This window comes from Panthera tigris, chromosome F2 (genome assembly GCF_018350195.1).
Source record: "Panthera tigris isolate Pti1 chromosome F2, P.tigris_Pti1_mat1.1, whole genome shotgun sequence".
Classification (NCBI taxonomy): domain Eukaryota; kingdom Metazoa; phylum Chordata; class Mammalia; order Carnivora; family Felidae; genus Panthera; species Panthera tigris.
Window position 1 is genome coordinate 17,894,404 of NC_056676.1, and position 20,035 is coordinate 17,914,438.

The following is a 20,035-nucleotide window of genomic DNA, read 5'->3' on the forward strand; positions in this document are numbered from 1 at the left end:
GCTGGAAAACTCCCTAATTTATTAGTTCTACCAAGTCTCTGGAAATATTTTAGCACCACATGACCATTCAGACCCGGGGATAAAACTTCAGAAATAAAATATACACATTAGAAAAATAATACAAAGCAAAAATTAAAATGTCAAATTCCTAAAATACAACCTTAAAAATATAATCCTTACTAATAATAGCCTCTTTAAAGTGCCCAAGACTTTGATGGCTTAAAACCATACATATAAAGTATATTTTGCAACTTTCTTTTAAGATAACCAAATTTATTATTACATGCCATATACACAATGGCAAAATTATTGTGAGGGCCAAATTAACTCAAGACAACTAGAATCACTCAACCAGTATAAATTCCTTGAAGGCAGGAGCTGTGTCTTAATTTGATTTTGTATTCTCAGTGTTTACCCAGTGCTTAGTATTTCATAAGTACACGTTAGTTAAATGGGTAAATGGAAAAAAAAGCAGCATAGCTGACTCTTGAACAATGTGAGGGTCAGGGGCACTGATCACCACATACTTGAAATCCACATAGAACTTTAACTCCCAAAAACTTAACTACTAATACCCTACTGTTGACTAGAAGCCTTACAACAACATAAACATTCAACTAACACATATTTTGTATTATATATGTATTATATACTGTATTCTTATAATCAAATAAACTAGTGAAAAGAAAATGTTACTAAGAAAATCGTAAAGAGGTGGGGCACCTGGTTGGCTCAGTCGGTTAAGCTTCCAACCTTGGCTATTGGCACAGAGCCTGCTTTGGATCCTCTGTTCCCCTTTCTCTGTCCTTCCCTCACTCGTTCTCTCCCTCTCAATAAATACATAAACTTAAAACAAAGAAAAACGAAAATAATAAGGGGGGGTGCCTGGGTGGCTCAGTGGAGCAGGCATCTGACTCTTGATCTTGGCTCAGGTCACGATCTTGCAGTTCATGAGTTTAACTCCTGCACTCGGCTATGCAGTGTCAATATGGAGCCTGCTTGGGATTCTCTCTGAACATCCCTGGCTCGTTCGCTCGCTCCCTCTCTCTCTCAAGACAGAAAAGACAGAAAGAAAGGGAAGATAGGAAAGGAAGAATGAGGGAAGGAGGGAATCATAAGGAAGAGAAAATACATTTACACTACTGTACCTGCACTTAGTGAAAAAAGTTCACATGTAACTGGGCCTACTTAGTTCAAAGCACTATTGTTTAAGGGTTAACTGTTCACAACAATACACGAATATTATTTTACGTTCTGAAAAACCTTCCAGGGTATTAATAATCTGATTTAACATGAAACAAGCGAAATACCTAACAATGCCTAAATGCAGAACATACCTCAATTTGCATCTTCAGATGCGTCTTGAAGTTTGACAACAAAGTAAGAAATATGGAAAGAGAAAGCTCAAAAACCTCTGGAACAGATGAGACTCCATTTTTTGAGAGTGCAACACAGAGATACTGCTTAATAGCATTAATAAACATTTCATTTGTCCTGAAAACAGGTCCTGCATTCTGCAGAATGGATAGAAGTAACTGCAATGAAAGAATCTTGGATCGTAACTCATGAGACCTAAAATGTAAAAGAGAGGGCAAAGTATATGGACAAATTTAGTGTTATGGTATTAAAAGCTGTTCCAAAGATATTTCCTGGTACCACATAATTTCACCAAATTTTAAATAGAGAGGAACAGAAAAGTCTACAATGTAAACAAAGTACAGTATATGAATAATACTAATACTTCGCCATTAGTAATGGGTTAGTTCCCCTTATGTTCTCAAGAAGCACATAATTTCATAAACTTTTTAAATGGAAAACAATCATCCACACATATTTAAAATCAACATACTGTTCCACGAGACAAGAAAAATAAAGATTTATTCCTTCTTCCTTTCTTTCACAAGTGTATTTCACTTTTTAGAAAATATCACGAACTCTTCTCAGATTAAGTACCATATTTAGTATATAATAGTTCCATAGTATATAATAGTTTCATATATAATGTGCTTTTTTCCTAGGCATGCTACTCAAAAATCCTAAAAAAGTTTTGGTTATATGACCAAGTTACAGGACTACTTCAAGGTTACTTTTTCAATAACCACTTAAGTTGTTTTCTTTTTTGAAATACAAAGAGGCTTTCAGAACATTTATCTCTTAAAGTTTACCCATTTATTCCAAATATTTTAAATAATGAAAAGCAAAAAACTACCCTTTCAGCTTAAATTTTCACTTTTTTCTCTGAACAATAAACCATGCCATATTCTACTCAGTATCTAGCATTATAATTATCAGATTTCACAAATATAATTTTTCTCCCATTAAAGCAGGCATCTTAAGTCCAACAGACCAGGAAGATTGGATCCCAGGCAACTTTTCAAATGCAGAACACACTTAAACGTTCTAGCAGCTAATTCTTTTTATTCCAAATGCTATTATCAGTCGCATTCACACCACAGACAGTAAACTTAATTGTTCCTGATTTCTACTTTAAAAATTTTATAGTTTTTAAGTGCCGAGTAATTCAAGGACCTAAGAAACTCTAACAAGGAATATTTAATTTCATGTAAGTGGGAACCACACAAATATTACCATCTTTGAAATAACTGGAACCAATAATATCATGGCTCATTATTACATATCAACTTTCCAAGATGGCTATGCCTCTGAATCTATGTATGTGCAGCAAATATAGTATAACACACACACAAACACACACACACACACACACACACACACACACACACACACACACACACACACACACACCTTAAATAAATCAAGTTAGAAACAGTGAGAAGATTTTAAATAGCTATAGGAAAACATGGCATGGGTGAAGTATCTCCCCTTCATGTTGAAGCCTTCCAAGGCTTTTATGTTATGGCTACTTCCTAGTCTAGCTAATTTACCATCTTTTTTGCTCAATTCCAATAGTTATTAAAACCTGCAGCCTACTATTCTCTAACACATGAGTTTCTGTTGTTATTTTTGTATCCCCAGCTCTAACAAAATGCCTTGTACCTAGCACGTGCTCAATGTAACTCATGGATCATCTAAACATTTATTAACTACCTACTATCTATAAGGCATTAATTAATAAAGAAATGACCAAATGATTGTCTTATGACACAATAAAGTACACTTTTATAGGCAAAAGATGCTAGAAATTTCAGGTCTGCAGATTTTAATGGGGTAGTTTCAAACTATGAATCAAGCTTAACAAACATTTCCTGGATCATCATCTTAGCAACATCACAAAGTATCAAGAGAAGCAAAGACAAAAAAACAAAACAAAACAAAAACATAACTACAAAAAGCCATTAATTTTAGAAAAAAATCATTCAAGAGAGAAAACCATATATTCTTTAGAAAAGAAGAGTTTAGAAAATTTAATTTCTTCAGTATTCAATTCCAATGTTTAATGTCCCTGATGATCAAGGTCTTTTCTATGTTCAAAATTTCCTAATATTTGGTTTGAACCCACAGAGTAGAAGGATAATTTACATTATTCCTTATAAGAATCCTTTGTAATATTAAAGATTTCAGATCTCCAAAACTATATTCTTTTTATAGAGCTAAATGAATACCCTTCCCCCATAGTACTCCTCAAAATTCATCTATTTTCTTTTATGTTCTTTTCATTTTGGGCACTTTAAAGAATTCTCCCTTTTCTGTTTATAGTTTTTCAAATCACACCTTTTTACATCTGACTTGGAAAACTAAACATCTGAGACTTTTCAGATTAATAACATTTTCAAATCAAGGCAAAGATGGCCTTCAGCAATAACACCAAATTCTTAAGTTACTACCTCCTTAAAGTCTTTAACAATTCAGAATGAGATGGTTATTTGTCTTTTCATAGTGAGAATAAAAAATTGAAAAAATTTTGAATACATTTTTGTAACATACATAGGGTATAATCAAATTTACATTGCAATCTGAACAACTTTAATCCTTTTTCTGTAGAGTTTATTTTTTCAAAATAAAGAAAAATCAGTAAGTTATATCTCTGACTCCCAGGATTTGGGCCTAAAATGATTTTAGAACTTTTGGCTTTGGGGCTTAAAAGACGTTTCTCACTGAATCAGTACAATGTGACAAAATAAAACTATAGAAAATATAACAAATGTAACTGCTTCTAGTCTTTCTTCTCAGTTGACATTTAGAAACTGAAATGCTCTACAGTTTTAAAAAATGAAGTAGCATTGCTTACATTTCTCCACTATTTCAATATTCTTTTCTCAAAGTCACTCAGGCCTTCTTTAAGATTTCTTTCTCCAGAAAGTTCTCCTAAAATTGTCATGCTATATTACATCATGCTGCAACATTAAGAGTGTCCAAACCCAGTCTTAAGCAAGAATCAGGTACATTTGACTCACAGGAAATGAAAGATATTTGACAACTTATGACTTACAAATGGCACTTTCCTATGGCTTAAACTTACACATTCGACAGGAACCAGACAAGTGACTCCTATCTCTAAGTATTCCCTGCTCCCCACAGAGAAAGGTATCATGGCATTTTTCAGACCTTAATGAATACATAATACCTTTCATTATGAATTTTAAAATTTATTTCTCTTAGTTTTCTTAACTTTCAACTGGTAGCTTTCAGAAACCTAGCATGAGGCTACATATAACAGGGCTATTTTAACTCCAAAGTTATTTATAATATTGAAATAAGAATTCTTTCAATCATTCAATATTTATTGAGCACCTATTATGTACCAAGCACAATCCCCTAATGTTGCTGGTATACTTTGGGAAATAGTATAAGTTATCTAGCAATTTTGGAACTATTTTTCAAGTACATTTTTTAAAAGGCAAAATAATCCTGGGGCGCCTGGGTGGCTCCGTCGGTTGAGTGTCTGACTTCGGCTCAGGTCATGATCTCATGCTCTGTGAGTTCAAGCCCCGTGTCGGGCTCTGTGCTGACAGCTCGGAGCCTGGAGCCAGCTTCAGATTCTGTCTCCATCTCTCTCTGCCCCTCCCCCACTTGCTCATGCTTGCTCTCTCTCTCTCTCAAAAATAAATAAACATTAAAAAAAAAATTTTAAAAAGGCAAAATAATCCTAAAACACATTTTTCAGGGTTCTACAGGACAAAGAGAACATAAGAAAATCCAAAGACTATCTCATAGTAAGTAAGTTTTCAAGATTAAATACTGTATGTGTCAAGCAGAATGTCCAATGACTTACTTTGGATCGGGTGGTCCATCTGACAGTGGTTTCATGGACAGTTTACACAATGACCTGAATACTAGAAAGGCATCCTTTTGTAAAATGTGGGAAAACTTAGCACCAGGTGAAGGTCCTGAAGAATTTCCAGATTCCTAAACAAGTTAATATACCATGTAAATAGAGACATTTGACAGTGTAAAATCATTTCAGCCTTCTATGTATTCTATTCAGTTCAGTAATACAGGGGGTTCTATTGGAAAAAAAACCTGATGAAGAATTTGCCACATTGCTTCTCTTTAATCTGTCATACCACCCTAGCTCCCCAACAATAAATACCTTAAAAAAATAAATTATTTAAAAATATTCTCTCTTTGCTACCAAAAACTCTTCAAAATTTATCCATTTCATACCATTACTAACAAAATCTAGCACATCATGCCCTGACAAGACACCTCATCCATTGCCTAAACCATGCTTTTTACTACCTGTCATTTAGTGTTTTCTGTTTTTGTCCTATTTTAGCTATTTTGCACAGATAGACATAAGACAGCAGAAACTGTCAAGGCAATGTTTAAAACTTATTAACTGATGAAGGTCAACGAGGCCAAGAAAGTTGAACCCTACATACGGGTCAATGATACAGGGTAGGACTTCCTTATCTAAAAGGATAAGAAGGGGCGCCTGGGTGGCTCAGTTGGTTAAGTGTCGACTTCGGCTCAGGTCATGATCTCACAGTTTATGGGTTCGAGCCTTGCGTTGGGCTCTGTGCTGACAGCTCAGAGCCTGGAGCCTGCTTCAGATTCTGTGTTTCCCTCTGGCTCTGCTCCTCCCAACTCATGCTCTGTCTCTCTCTCTCTCTCTCTCAAAAGTAAATAAACATTAAAAAAAAAATTAAAAGGATAAGAATAAAAACACACTAAATATAGGGTAGGGGGGATCAGGAGAACCTTATCACTACCATAGTTCAGATTTCATTTAGCCCTGAATGAAAGTAAGATGAAGTTCCCTATTCTAAAAGTTCTTCCTCATCCAGTGATACTAGAATTGTCCTACAAATATATGATAAAAATGTTCTTTTTAAATGTAATTTCAATGGGGTGTACAAAGAGAAGATGTGAACACATATGAAACACAGCTTAGAGTTGGAAATTTAGCTACCAATATATTTAGGGAATAAACTGCTTTGATTTGTATCAGTGAGAAAAAACTAAGTCTTTATTTCCCCAAACTGTAATCAGCAAGCATTATCAACTGGATACATTCACCACAAAGTGCTGGTAGCCTATAAATGTGTAAGATTAACAGGACATCTGCTGCCCGCCATTTATACCTGAGTATCATTGGAAGAGACAGACAATCTGTCATCAGGTAAAGATGGTGTATATGCAACAGAAATTGGTGTTCCTGGAATTCCATTTGCTTGGATATTTTCACTGTCGCTACCATCCTCTATAGTTCCAATGTTGCCATCTGCACTTGCATTTATAGTCGTCCTTTCTCCCATATCTAAAATGGTAAGAATAAAAAAACATGCAAATATATCTGACTTAAGTATACTGAAAAGGCATAAAGAGTATTTAAAACGCAACAATGGCAGGAAAGCAATGTGAAATAGTATGAATTGGCACCATTTAAAGGTTAGTATACTTAGTAGTAAGTATGCATTTGGAATACATCCAAATACAATCCTTAAGTAGCTCTAGCTATGAAACACACTCAGCTGATGAAAGGCTAACTGGGATGTGCCAAAACAGAAGCTTGCTTTTAGTCTATATTGTCATCTACTAAACTTGGTTCTAATGAATGCTAATTCCTTAAGATGTTAAGACAGTGTCTTCCAAAAAAAAAAAAAAAAATATCCCATTATCAAGCAAGTTAGAGAAATACTGGGAAATAGCTTCCTTTATTACAGTCTTTAATTTGCTCTCCAAAGAGAATATATGATATGCAGTGTTTCCAAAATTTATTTTACGATGAGCTCCTCTTCCCCTTTTTAGAATAGCTATTAATAACTCCATATTCTTTGGAACACATATATGGAAAAAATGGTCTATACCCCTGAATATTTTTTAGTATGTCACTCTGAATAATCATACTTTTAATTAATATAAACAGAAATAAATGATTTCTGGTAGAACAGATATTACAAATAATACCAAGTTTCGTAGCTACTCTAGATATAATTATGTTATTTTAAGAAAGAAATACATACATGTCTGTGGCCATAACTAGCAGGAAATTGCTCATTTCATGCTATCAATCAAAAGAGAACTATAAGCAAGGGAAATATACTATACTGAGTAGATTTTGAAATAGGAAAGACCTATGTTTCAATCGTGTCTTTCCCATTTAACTGGATAACTTATTTCATCTTTCTTTGTCTCAGTTTCTTCATCAGCAGCAAAAATAATGTTAATGAGGAATCACCAAAACACACATACCCTACACACACACAACACATAAAGAACATAAATGATTCACAATAAGTGGTAGCTATAATTCTGTAGATATATGGTAATATATGCCCAATTTCTGATTGATTCAGTAATGAAAGGAGTGTATCTCATGCCCCTAGTCTAAAGCTGCTTTCTGCTCTCCAAATTAGAATATCCTAGATAGATTAAACTGGATAATTTCAAAGCGTGTTTTGCAATTAACAACTGGTACATGAAGATACTGATAAAATATATTTGGGAAGCTCTGTGCTGCACAAAATAAGACACTAGTTTTCCCAGTAGACCTTTCTGGAGCTTTAACATGCTAGTGTTAGACATGCTAAATATACTATCCTAATATATATGTGTATAATATATATGTATTTATGTGCTAAATGCTATTGCAGCTTTTAAATACGTGTTATTTATTACATATATCTTACATATATGTTTAATAGCAAAGAATTCTCTGGAAGAAGTAAAAAAATTTAATAACGACTATCAGAAATGGATAATCCCTCAAAGCTTATTCCATTTTCTCTCAGTACCTAATTACACCTTCTCCCACTGCCTCCCCCCACCACTTTCCCTTAACAAATGACTTTCACATTCTACGTAGTTAAGAAGTCAGGCAACTCAACTAAGAAGTAGGTAGGCTACCTCAATCTCCCTTGTCCTACCATAAAGCTCCTTGACACCAATAATTTTTTTCCCCCTCTTATTTCAGGGGAAAAAATATTCCTTTGCATTTCTAAAGTGAACTATTCATTCACCCTCAAATTCATCTCTTCTTGCATTCATTTGTGTCTTCCCTCCCCAAGTATTCTCTTATAACATTACATTTTCATGTATATGACTGAATCTTCTTCATAACATACTCAAATCTCACTGGAAAAAAATCTTCCTTTAACTCTTGCTATACCTCTGCTACTGCCCATTTTTCTCCTTTTTATCAAATTTCTAAGAGGAATAATCAATATTCACTGATGATACTTTCCTTCTTCCCTTCCTAGTATATTCCTCAAAAGAAATCAAGAACATTCTATGATTTTATTTTCAGGTTTTGAAGCCAGACATCCTACAGTTGGAATCTTCATTTTACTGCTTCCTACAAGTTAACTTAAAATCTCTCAATTTTCTCATTGTAAAAAAGAGAACAGTACCAGCACCTAAACATCCCAGTGCTTGGGGAGGATTAAATGAATAAATGTAAATAAAGCAAATAAAGTCATTTGGGATATACAGAAAGTACTTAATAGAGTTAGATATTATTATTCTCTCTGTTTTCTCTTCTAACTGTTCCCTAAACATTAAGTGTAGACTTTTGTTTTCAAGATGGTAAATAGAGTCAATTAAAAATTAACTTCTCCTTTGATAAATCCCACTGAAATTACTAGGAGAAATATAAACAAGAGACAGATGTGATGTTTCTAACATTATTGCTATATTTCATCAGTAAGTTTGATAATTGTTGGTCTGGTATTTTTCACTGGTATGAAAAAATTCAAGTTAAGACTGATTTGAAAAAAAAAAAAGTAAAATCACACCCAGGCGCGCGCGTGCACACACACACACACACTCATATACTTAATTTGACAGAGTATCCTCCAAAAAACAATAGCAATTATCATACCTACTAGTGAAATACAGCAATAATGTTAAAAACAAAATGAGGTTCGAACCAATGTTATATAATAGAAACAAAAGGACAAAAATGAGGAATAAATACTGTAAAAGAAAAAAATACAAAATATATTTTTCACCAAGAAAACCCAAGATTATCAAATAAAAAACGCTTAGAAAATATCAGAGTTCAGAAGATGAATAAATAGGAGGTAAATATGGAAAACAAGGGTTTTTCTATATTCCAATTAAATTAGGAAGTGGGAACTGTTTGTGGCCATTGCTTAAGTGCCAACAGTCAAAATGAAGTTCAATCCCTTTGTGACTTCTGACCAGAGCAAGAACTGTAAAAGTCATTTCAATGCACCTTCCCATATTTGCAGGGAGATTCTCCTCTTTCCAAAGAGCTGACACAGAAGTACGCAGTTCGATCCACACACACCCAGAGGATGAGGAAGTATAGGCTGTATGAGGACACAACAGAGGTCAGCAAACTGGCAAAGTAGCTCAGGTGTATGGGAAGAAATACGTCATCTACACTTAGCAAATGAGTGACAGAAGACAAATGGCACAGCTGCCCACATGGGCATTCACCCTAGCAGGATGGTTATCACTAGACTAAAACAGGACAAAGACCACAAAAAGATCGTTGAACATAAAGTCAAATCTCACCAAGTAAGAAAGAAAAAGGACAAATATAAGGAAGAAACAACTGAGAAGATGCAGTAATAAAGTAATCTTATATATGACTTTATAAACTTAAAATGAAAAAAATAAATTAGGAAGTGTGGGGAAAAAACTCATCCAAAATACTATCAAAACTGAAACAAAAAAGGGGCACCTGGGTGGCTCGGTCGGTTAAGCATCTGACTTCAGCTCAGGTCATGATCTCATGGTCTGTGAATTCGAGCCTCACATTGGGCTCTGTGCTGACAGCCTGGAGCCTGCTTCACATCTGTGTGTGTGTGTGTCTCTGTCCCTCCCCCACTTGTGTTCTGTCTCCCTCCTTCCCTCCCTCCCTCAAAAAATAAATGACATTAAAAATTTTTTTTGTTTAAAACAACTAGAACAAAAAACAGAGAAATAATTTAACAGGAAATGTGAAGGAGCCAAAGAAAGAAACAATGAAATTTTACTGAGTGACATAGAAGATCTGACTGAATGAACTTCTGTGTCTGGATAAGAAGGTTTAATACTACAAAGAAGATGCAGCTCCCCAAGTTAAGAACACAATACAACTCCAATCACTAACTAACTTTTTTTTTAATTGAATGAATTGGCTCTAAAGTTATGTAGCATACACTTAACAGATGTTTACAAAAACTGACTGGCAAGGGGATGGGGGACTTGCACTACAAAGACTAAAATGTACTATAAAATTAAAATATTTTAAACAATTCAGCACTGAATACAAATAAATAGCTCAATGTTACTACAGAGAAAACTCCAGCAGAATCATGTAGGATAAAATTGGCACTTCAAATTAATTGGGAAAGGATTATTCTATAGGTTAGCTATGCAATCTCATACTATACACGAAAAATTAATTTCAGATGAATTAAAGATCTGAATTCAAAAAATTAAAAAAGTATTAGAAAAATGTATAGCAGACTATTTCTGTAGTTTTGTGGTAAAATCCATTCTAAGCAAGACAAAAACAGAATTCACAAAGAAAAAGGCAGTATTTGTTAAATTTTTTATGTGGTCAAATATCTGCTCAGAACAATAACCTAAGCAAAGGCTAAACAAAATGAAAATAAAACAAAGACTAGAAAAAAATATTTAAAATACACTGAATAAGGGTTAATTTCTTAATATGAATAAATCTTGAAATCAGAACAGAGAAACCAAAAAACAAAGGAAATCGCTAAGAAGTCATGAATAGGCAATTCAGAAAAGTATAAATAACCCATAGATACTCAGTTGGACCATGAAACTGCCAACATTTAACCTACAAAAATAATGACTGCTCCCTGTGTTTTGACCCTACAAGTAATCAAAAACAAATTAAAATAAGATATAATCCATCTAGCAAAGTGATATTAAACAGCATTACATATAAATTTTAAATGCCCATACACTTTGATCAAAGTATTCCTTTTCTTAGAAGTGTATCCTAAAGTGCTAAAAGATATCTGTAACAAGAATGCTCTTCAGAGCAGTGTATCAAAGTCAAAAGACTTGGGAAAATAATAAACTGAAAGAAAATATTCATAAAATATATCACAGAATCCTAATGTAAAAAGGATTCTTAAAAATTAAGGGAAAAAAATCAAGGATAACAGAAGGATGAAAACCTGATAGAATGAAGACATGAATAGATGATTCACTAAAAAAAGAAATACAATGGCCCTTACATATGATATATTTAATTTCATTCATACAGAAATGCAAATTAAAACCCAACTAAGTAATGGATAAAGAAGATGTGGTACGCCTACACGATGGAATATTACTTAGCCATAAAAAAGAAGGGAGTCTTGCTTTTTGCAACAACATGGATGGATCTAGAGGGTGTAATGATAAGTGAAATAAGTGAGAAAAAGACAATTATCATATGATTTCACTCATATGTGGACTTTAAGAAACAAAACAAAGAAAGAAAAAAAATAAACAGACTCCATTTAAATATAGAGTACTGGAGGTTACCAAAGGGGAAGTGGGGGATGGGTGAAATAGGTGCAGGAGATTAAGAGTACACTTATGATGAGCCCTGAGTAATGTACAGAATTGCTGAATCACTACACTGAATACCTGAAACTAACAGAACACTGAATATTAAATGCACTAGAATTAAAATAAAATAAACTAAGATAGAGTTCTCACCTAACAGGTTGGCAAAAATACAAAAGTTTAAATTCCACTGGCAATTATGGATAAAAAGGAATTCTCATACATTGCTGGTAAGAGTGCAAAATGGTGCAACACTTGTGAAGGGATATTCAGCAACAGCTAATTAATTTTCATACTCATTTACCACCTGACCCAGTAATCTCACTTCTATGAATCTTCCCTCAAGATAAACCCCCACAAATACAAAACAATACAGATGTATATGGCTACTCACTGCAGCAATATCTGTAATAGGAAAGCACTGGAAACAACCAAAGTTCCTGTCAGTAGTGGATTGGTTAAATCAACTATGATACATCCACGTAATAGAGTCAAGAGAAAAAAAAAATAAGGAAAATCTCTATCAACTGAAATAGAAGGATTCCTAGAATATATTAAATGAAAAAAAGGGGGACCAAAAAAAAAAAAGGGAGGAGACATACAGTGTTTTGCCAAAGAGAAATAATCAGAATACTTGCTTATTACTCTGGGAGAAATACACACACACATAAAGGATAAACTAAAAGGTAATGAAAGTGGCTACCTATAGAAGGTATGTCAGCAAAGGAAGGAATGGATAAAAGAATTCTTTGAGTCAATATTTTATATAATTTTGACTTTGAATCATGTATAAGATCTTCAATTAAATCAAAACAAAACAGGGGCGCCTGGGTGGCTAAGTCAGTTGAGTGTCTGACTCTTGACTTGGCTCAGGTCAAGTTTTTGCAAAAATCAGGTTGTGGGATTGAGCCCTGCATCAATCAAGCCCTGCTTAGTATTCCCTCTCTCTCCCTCTGCTCCTCTTCCCTGCTGGCTCTCTCTCTCTCTCTAAAATAAAAAATAAAAACAAAAATACATTAAATCAACAGATTTACTACTGTAAATTCTGTAATTATAAATAGTATTATTATTCACCATTAGTAGAAAATGTACTAAATACATATGTAATTTTTTTTTTTTTGAACTTTAAATTAGTTGTTGCTGGTAATGATACACTGTTGCTGAGAATCTGGGATTTTACTGTGGGAAAAGGGAGATACAAATATGAAATGCTGGGAAAAGGGAGATACAAACATGAAATGCAGGAAGATGAAGAGAAACCTAGTGGCACTGGATGTGAACTGCAACTATCAATATGATTTGTGATTGTAGATCTATCTCACTACACTAGAAAGGCCAGGAAGTAACGACACCTCACTAGCACACCTAGTCTCTAAATACAATTGCCCACTAAAAAGAACAAAAACTCCTTAAAGAACTAACTGATTCCAGGGCTAAGGCAAGAGGAAGTCAAACGTTTAACTTAAAACATCTCACTGTTCCAGAAAACAAGAAGTGCTCCAAGATAATGGAATCACATCACCAAGACACAGGAGCTGGATTCCTATTGGCCAAATCGGGAACAAAGAATAATGACGGTAAATGATTATAATACACTGAATAACAAAAGAATTCATCAGTTCACAGTATTATTTTTTTTAAGGGGAAGCACTCTTATCTATAGAAAAGTGTCAATTAATGTTAGAATCACGAAATCACTATTTGGTAAACAATGTAGTATCTAAAGAAGTCAAGGATCATCAATGGATGCTAAAACCACTAAGTGGATGGATCCTCATATGACTTCAACCTATCACTCTCGAATTATTTCTTTCAGTTGACCCTTGAACAACACGGGGGTTAGGAGTGCTGACCCCTCAAATAGTTAAAAAGCCACATATAACTTATGACTTCACAAAACTTAACTACTAATAGCCTCTGTTGCCCAGACGTCTTACTGATAACATAAACAGTCGATAAACACATATTTTGTATATTACATGTATTATATATTGTATTCTTACAATCAAGTAAACTAGAAAAAATATAAAGAAAATCATTAAGAAAGAGAAAATACAAAGGCGCCTGGGTGGCTGAGTAGGTGCTGGACTCTTCAACTCAGCTCAGGTCTTGATCTCAGGGTCGTGAGTTCAAGGCTCGCACTGGGTGTGAAGCCCACTTCAAAAAGAAAGATGGGGTACCTGGCTGAGTGTCCGACTTCAGCTCAGGTCATCATCTCATGGTTTGTGAGTTCAAGCCCTCCATCAGGCTCTGTGCTGTCAGTGCAGAGCCCACTTAGGATCTTCTCTCTCTCTCTCTCTCTGCCCCTCCCCTGCTTGTTCTCTCTCTCTCAAAAATAAATAAACATTAAAAAAAGAAGAAAAATACATTCATAGTACTGTATTTATGGAAAAAAATCCACATATAGTGCACTCATGCAGTTCATTATTGAATGGTCAACTATAGTTATAAAGGGAAAAATGCTCCCTTACAATGAAGAGACCTAGTGCTCACCATTAACCAAGTGATCAAACATCATCAATATGGGTAACTTGTTATGTATCAATTAACATAACATGATGTAATAAGAAGTACCAACATTACCTATGCAGTATTCTTGCCAAATACATTTACTCTAAATCAGGAAACTACCCTATCAACTCAAAATATGTAACATTCGACAAGACAATTTCATACTCTTTAACAAAAGGTAAGTGTTATGAAAGATGGGGGGAAAGACAAGAGAACTTGTTCTAAACTAATGAGACCAAAGAGACACAATCAAATGCAGTGAGCGTACCCAGATTGGGCCCTGTACTTAAAAAGGAAAAGGAGAAAAAGGATATAAGAGAGACGATTTGGGAATTTGGGAACATTATAAAATGTAGTATTTATATTAGATATCCTTGAAATAGTGTTAATTTTCTTAGGTGCGAAAACGAATTATGGTTATGCATGAGAATGCCTTTATTCTTAGAAAAGATATGCTGAAGTAAGAGAGTAAAGCATCAGGATATATATAACCCATCTTTAAATGGTTCAGCAAAGGCAAGCAAAACACACACATTTACATACACGTATGTGTGTAGGTCTATTTAAACACACATAAAATGAATGTATCAAAATTTTTAACAACTAGTGAATCCAGAGAAAGGGCATACAGGTGTTCATTGCATTGTTCTTTGGATTTTTCTCTAGGTATGAAAATGTTCTAAGTAAAAAGTTGCAGAAAAATCAAAGAAATTTCACTTCACACTCTGTATTGATATGTATTCAAGACTGGTAAAGAGTTTTTTGCAAAAGGCCAGTTAGTAAACATTTTAGGCTTTGCAGGCCATATGGTCCCTGGTGCAAAGACAGCCACTGTAGGCAATACATAAATAAGCATGTGTTCTAAAAAAGCAGTATTTACAAAAATAGGCAATGGGCTAAATTTAGCTCATGGAACATAATTCGCCATCCCCTAACATGTATTACTAAACTTCTAAAGAACGCATGGGCACATAATGCTCTTTCTTCCCTAAGTTTACAAGGGTTTTTGTTTTTAAATTCGGACTTCCCAGGAGCATGGCCTCTTCTTTAGTCTCTATACTTGCCCATTCAATGATTTTATGGCTTTAACTACTACTTTATAACAAAATGATTCCCATCTATAGCACCTGTCTTGATATCTTAGGCCAGATTTCTAGATTTCTATTATGTGTATCATAAAATTTCCACATGGATGGTGCACTAAAAAATTAGTAATTTTTTCTCCCAAGCCAACTTTTCCTCCAACATAATTTAATTCTACCAATTCCACAACCATCCACCTACCCATTTAGACTCAGAAACTGGGATACCACCGAAGCAGAGATGAGTTAACATAGCAGGCCCAAGACTGCTTGCAAGGTTGGTCCTTGGCTGGCACCTGGAACTACATTTTGGAAGAGTTTGCACTATTCCCAGACCCAGTAGGAGTGGCTTACTGTGCCTAAACTGTACAAATAATGTGGTTTATGCTAAATACAGCTTTCCTTCTGGAAATCTGAAATTTGGGTACATGCAAGTAGAGGGTGCCAACAAAACTTTGGGCACTGAGTCTAATGAACTACTCTGGTAGCCAACACCTACAATCTGATGTGGAGGAATTAAGCGCTTCCTGCGTGACTTTACAGAGAGAGGGCTCTTGGAAGTAAGCACCTGATTTCCTTCAGACATTGCCCCACGTCTTTTCCCTTTGATGATTTTGTATCGTACTCTTACATGGTAAAAATTTTAGTGGTGATTATAATTATATGAGGAGTCCTATGAGTCCCTCTAGTAAATCACAAAACCTTGAGATATTCTTGGGGTCTTTAACATACCTTATAATTTCTTTTTCAGCAAGGTATTTAATCAGTTACAAGGTCTTTTTTTTTTAATGATTTATTTTAAGTTTATTTATATTGAGAGAGAGCCAGCAGGGGAGGGGAAGACAGAGAAAGAGAAAAAGAGAGAGAGAGAGAGAGAGAGAGAGAGAGAGAGATTGAATGAATGAACGAATGAATCCCAAGCAGGCTCTGCGCTGTCAATGCAGAGTCTGACGCAGGGCTCAATCCCACGAACCATGAGATCATGACCTGAGCTGAGATCAACAGTTGGACAAGTAACCAACTTGAGCCACCCAGGCACCCCAGTTGCAAAGCCTACTTGATTCAACATTCGATATCTCACTTCTCATTCACATTTTCTTCATTTCCACTGTTTCTGTCCTGCTGAGGATTCCATTACTGCACTGGGCTCCTATTGTACTTTCTACTTCCGCACTTCCTTCTTCTAACAGAATAATTCTAATCATTCCATCTATTAGTTAAAAAATTCATAATGGTAACTCATTTTGTGATAGAATAAAGTCTAAAATCCTAAACTTTTAATTAGTAAGCTTAAGATTTCTTTAACCTTAGGGGTGCCTGGGTGGCTCAGTCAGTTAAGTGTCCAACTCTTGATTTCAGCTCAGGTCAGGTCATGATCTCATGGTTCGCAAGTTTGAGCCCCACACCCACTCAGGCTATGTGCTGACAGTGTAGAGCCTACTTAAAGTTCTCCCTCTCCCTCTCTTCCCTGCCCCCTTAAAAAAAAAACAAAGAGGAGCGCCTGGGGGGTTTAGTCAGCTGAACCTCTGACTTGAGCTCAGGTCATGAACTCATGGTGTTTATGAGTTCAAACTCTGCATCGGGCTCTGCACTAACAGCTCAAAGCCTGGAGCCTGCCTCAGATTCTGTGTCTCCCTGTCTCTCTGCACCTCCCCTCCCCTCCCCCCAGCCCCTCCACCCAGCTCACACTCTCTCTCAAAAATAAACAAACATTAAAAAAAAAAAATCTCTTTAACCTTAGTTTCTATTGTATGACATCACATACTCTATACTTCAGCCAAACTACCACCTGCCAATTCCCAAACCATCCTCTCCTCTAAATCTGAACTAACAGAGTTTCCAATACATCAAATACCATTCCCCAAACTTGTGTGAATCCATATAGTCTAAGTTCAAGTGTCATCACCTACATGAAGTCCTCCCGGATCATTTTAGAAATAATCACTTTTTACAAAATTTTAATAGGATGTTAGCTATTTCTTTCTAACGGCACTTATCACTTTATACCTTGTATTAGTCTTACATACATACATTCCAGAACCCCCTTCTTCCAGAGCATGGTCTATCTTGGATTAACTTTTGTATCCTCCTACAGTGCCACACAACTGTACGTACTTCCTTAGTATTTGCTGAATGAAAAGATGAAAAAACAAGAAGGCAATCAGATGAATGCCTGGTTCTAGTGTTTCATTAAAGGAGAAAAGATATTCTTACAAAGAATGGTAATATAAAAGGGAGTTAGTATGGCTGAAACAGTATTATTCTCATTCAAGAGCCATACCGTACGTACATTTAATCATATATGTAGAAGTCTATGTAGCAAGGTTCTATGCTTAATCCTGGGCAAGATACCATGAATTAAATAAGTTTCAGTGGATTAGTCTCAAATCTAATCCTATCTATAAATAATACTATTTATGGAAAATGGGAGATAAAATCCTAACAAACTGTAATAAAACATCTTTATAGTATTACAAAGATATATCCATAAGATATGACCTGCCCCTGTATCAATTATACCTTGGTTGTGACAATAAAGGTATAAGAAAGCCTAATTTTTTTCAAAAAAAGACATGAAATACTCAAAACTGAATCAATTTAAATATTTTCTTTATCAAGTTTCATGCATTTAGGAGTATAAAGAATATATCTCTACCATCAAAACACAAAAACAAAACAATGAAATGGCATCAACTTTTTTTCAATGGGGAGGGGGAATAACGGATTTTTATAAAAGACCGTAACTGAACCTAGAGAAAAAGAGAGTTAATTCTTTGATAATTAAAAACATTTAGATATTTTTTTCTATACACACACTCTAATTTGAGAAAGAGCTTATATATTTGCCCTTTTTGTTCCACATATAAATAGTCTCCATAGTTAGATGAAATATCAAAGAATAAACTAATTTTGAGTGAAACACACTACCTCCAACAACGATGTTCACCATTTCTTCTACAATGCTCTGTACAATGTCTTGTGGCTTTTCCTCACAGTCATGGTTTTCTCCATCATATAATATGTCATTTTTAGATAATGCTTTAAAAAATAAAAATCCAAGAAAACATTATTTGAATTTTTTGGAAACTTTTACCAAACATTTAAAATTAAAAACTTTGCTAAAAAATTAAGAATAAAAGAAAATCCAATGGATAACATGAAACTAGAAGCAATTACAAGTTAAACATTCAGAATTCATAACTATACCAAATTTACAATATTTTATAAATTTAAGTCACTTTCAAAAATGATTCATTTGACAAACTATTAAATGATCATTCAACTTAAGCAAATTTTCTAGATTATTCCTTCAGAAGCTAAACATTTAAAGTATTTTGAATGAAAAATTTCTAACATGTCTGACATACTTATCAAGTAATATATTAAATGTAACTAAAGCCTGCATTGATCAATTCCGTTTATCAATAATGTGCCTTTGTATTTGTGAAGTCTGTGAAGACAAAGAGACAGGGCCATGTGGGCCTCCAACAGTGCATTCCAGCCCTTCCTTACTGTTTCTTCCCCAAACCAATCTACATACCCAACGTAAAACTAAATTTAATAAATAAAAAAGGATTCATTCTCCAATTTCACAATCAAACAGACATATATGCCCAACAGAACTTCTGAACAGCTTAAGAGAAACTGATAAACCTTGACATTCCAGAGTTAGCTTGCAGATAAAAATAGGATTTCTACTGGTTTTTTTGAAATGTTGCAAATACCTCAGGAAGGCTCAATTAACATTTTTGGATGCTTTGGGATCAAGGACCCTGTTCTGCCCTACTCCAAACAGCATCAGACTGCACATTAGCTGATAGTGCTGCTAACACCCTCATCCCAACTCACACTGCCCTCCAGAAACCTGTCCTCCCTATTGTTCACTGCTCCTAATCTACTGTTTGCTACACTCTACAGAATACTGAATGGCACAAGGGGAAATCTGATAAAGAAGCATACCAATCAGTACACTTATTTTATAAAAAATCTAAATACGGTAATAATACAAGATTCTTCGGTGGAGTAAAAACATATAAGATGTTTTGACAGATAATTTTTCTGCCATCCTTAAGCTTTGTATTTCTGTCCTCTAGCTGCCTAAAATTATCTAGAGTCTGAAAGTTAGTTTCAACAAAACTAAATATGCAGTCACTAATATGTGTACAAAATAGTGAATCATGAGTCAGTTCTCACTCAAATTATCTGACAGAAATAGCAGTATTTATTACACATAGGAAATCATTAGAGAAGTTAACTATTATGTCCAAAGTCACATAACTAATAAGTGACAGAGATGTAATTCAAAGCAAACTCTAGAGCTCTCTTAATCAATGGTTCTCAGGCAGAATTTTCATTTTTATCAGCTGTTGGGAGAAAAACACCTACAGGGCCAAAATAATCATGACTCTACCACAGCAAATTATGTCTTATTTATAATTCTGTATCCTACAAGGTGACTTGCACACAGTAGATGCTTCCATTCCTTGAGTCTCAGCCCATGTTACTTTTTCTGTCACAAAATTTCCTAAATTTTC

General features: G+C 34.6%; 1 protein-coding gene and 1 pseudogene across 2 annotated transcripts in view; one reads left to right on the plus strand and one right to left on the minus strand.

The window, feature by feature from the left end:
* Positions 1 to 20,035, minus strand: part of ARFGEF1 (ADP ribosylation factor guanine nucleotide exchange factor 1) — a 148,702-nt gene that overhangs the window by 62,767 nt on the left and 65,900 nt on the right. Inside the window, exons 1-5 of one of the 2 annotated variants that reach the window (XM_042973207.1) lie at positions 18,429 to 18,517; positions 17,532 to 17,629; positions 6,507 to 6,682; positions 5,195 to 5,328; positions 1,338 to 1,572 (exon numbers count right to left, since the gene is read on the minus strand). In XM_042973207.1, coding sequence (XP_042829141.1) covers positions 1,338 to 1,572; positions 5,195 to 5,328; positions 6,507 to 6,682; positions 17,532 to 17,559 — 573 coding nt within the window. In that variant the 5' untranslated portion in view covers positions 17,560 to 17,629; positions 18,429 to 18,517. Of the gene's footprint in view, positions 1 to 1,337; positions 1,573 to 5,194; positions 5,329 to 6,506; positions 6,683 to 17,531; positions 17,630 to 18,428; positions 18,540 to 20,035 lie in introns of those variants that run through there. The other variant, XM_042973206.1, reaches the window with a different exon arrangement.
* Positions 9,187 to 10,019, plus strand: LOC102972072 (annotated as a pseudogene).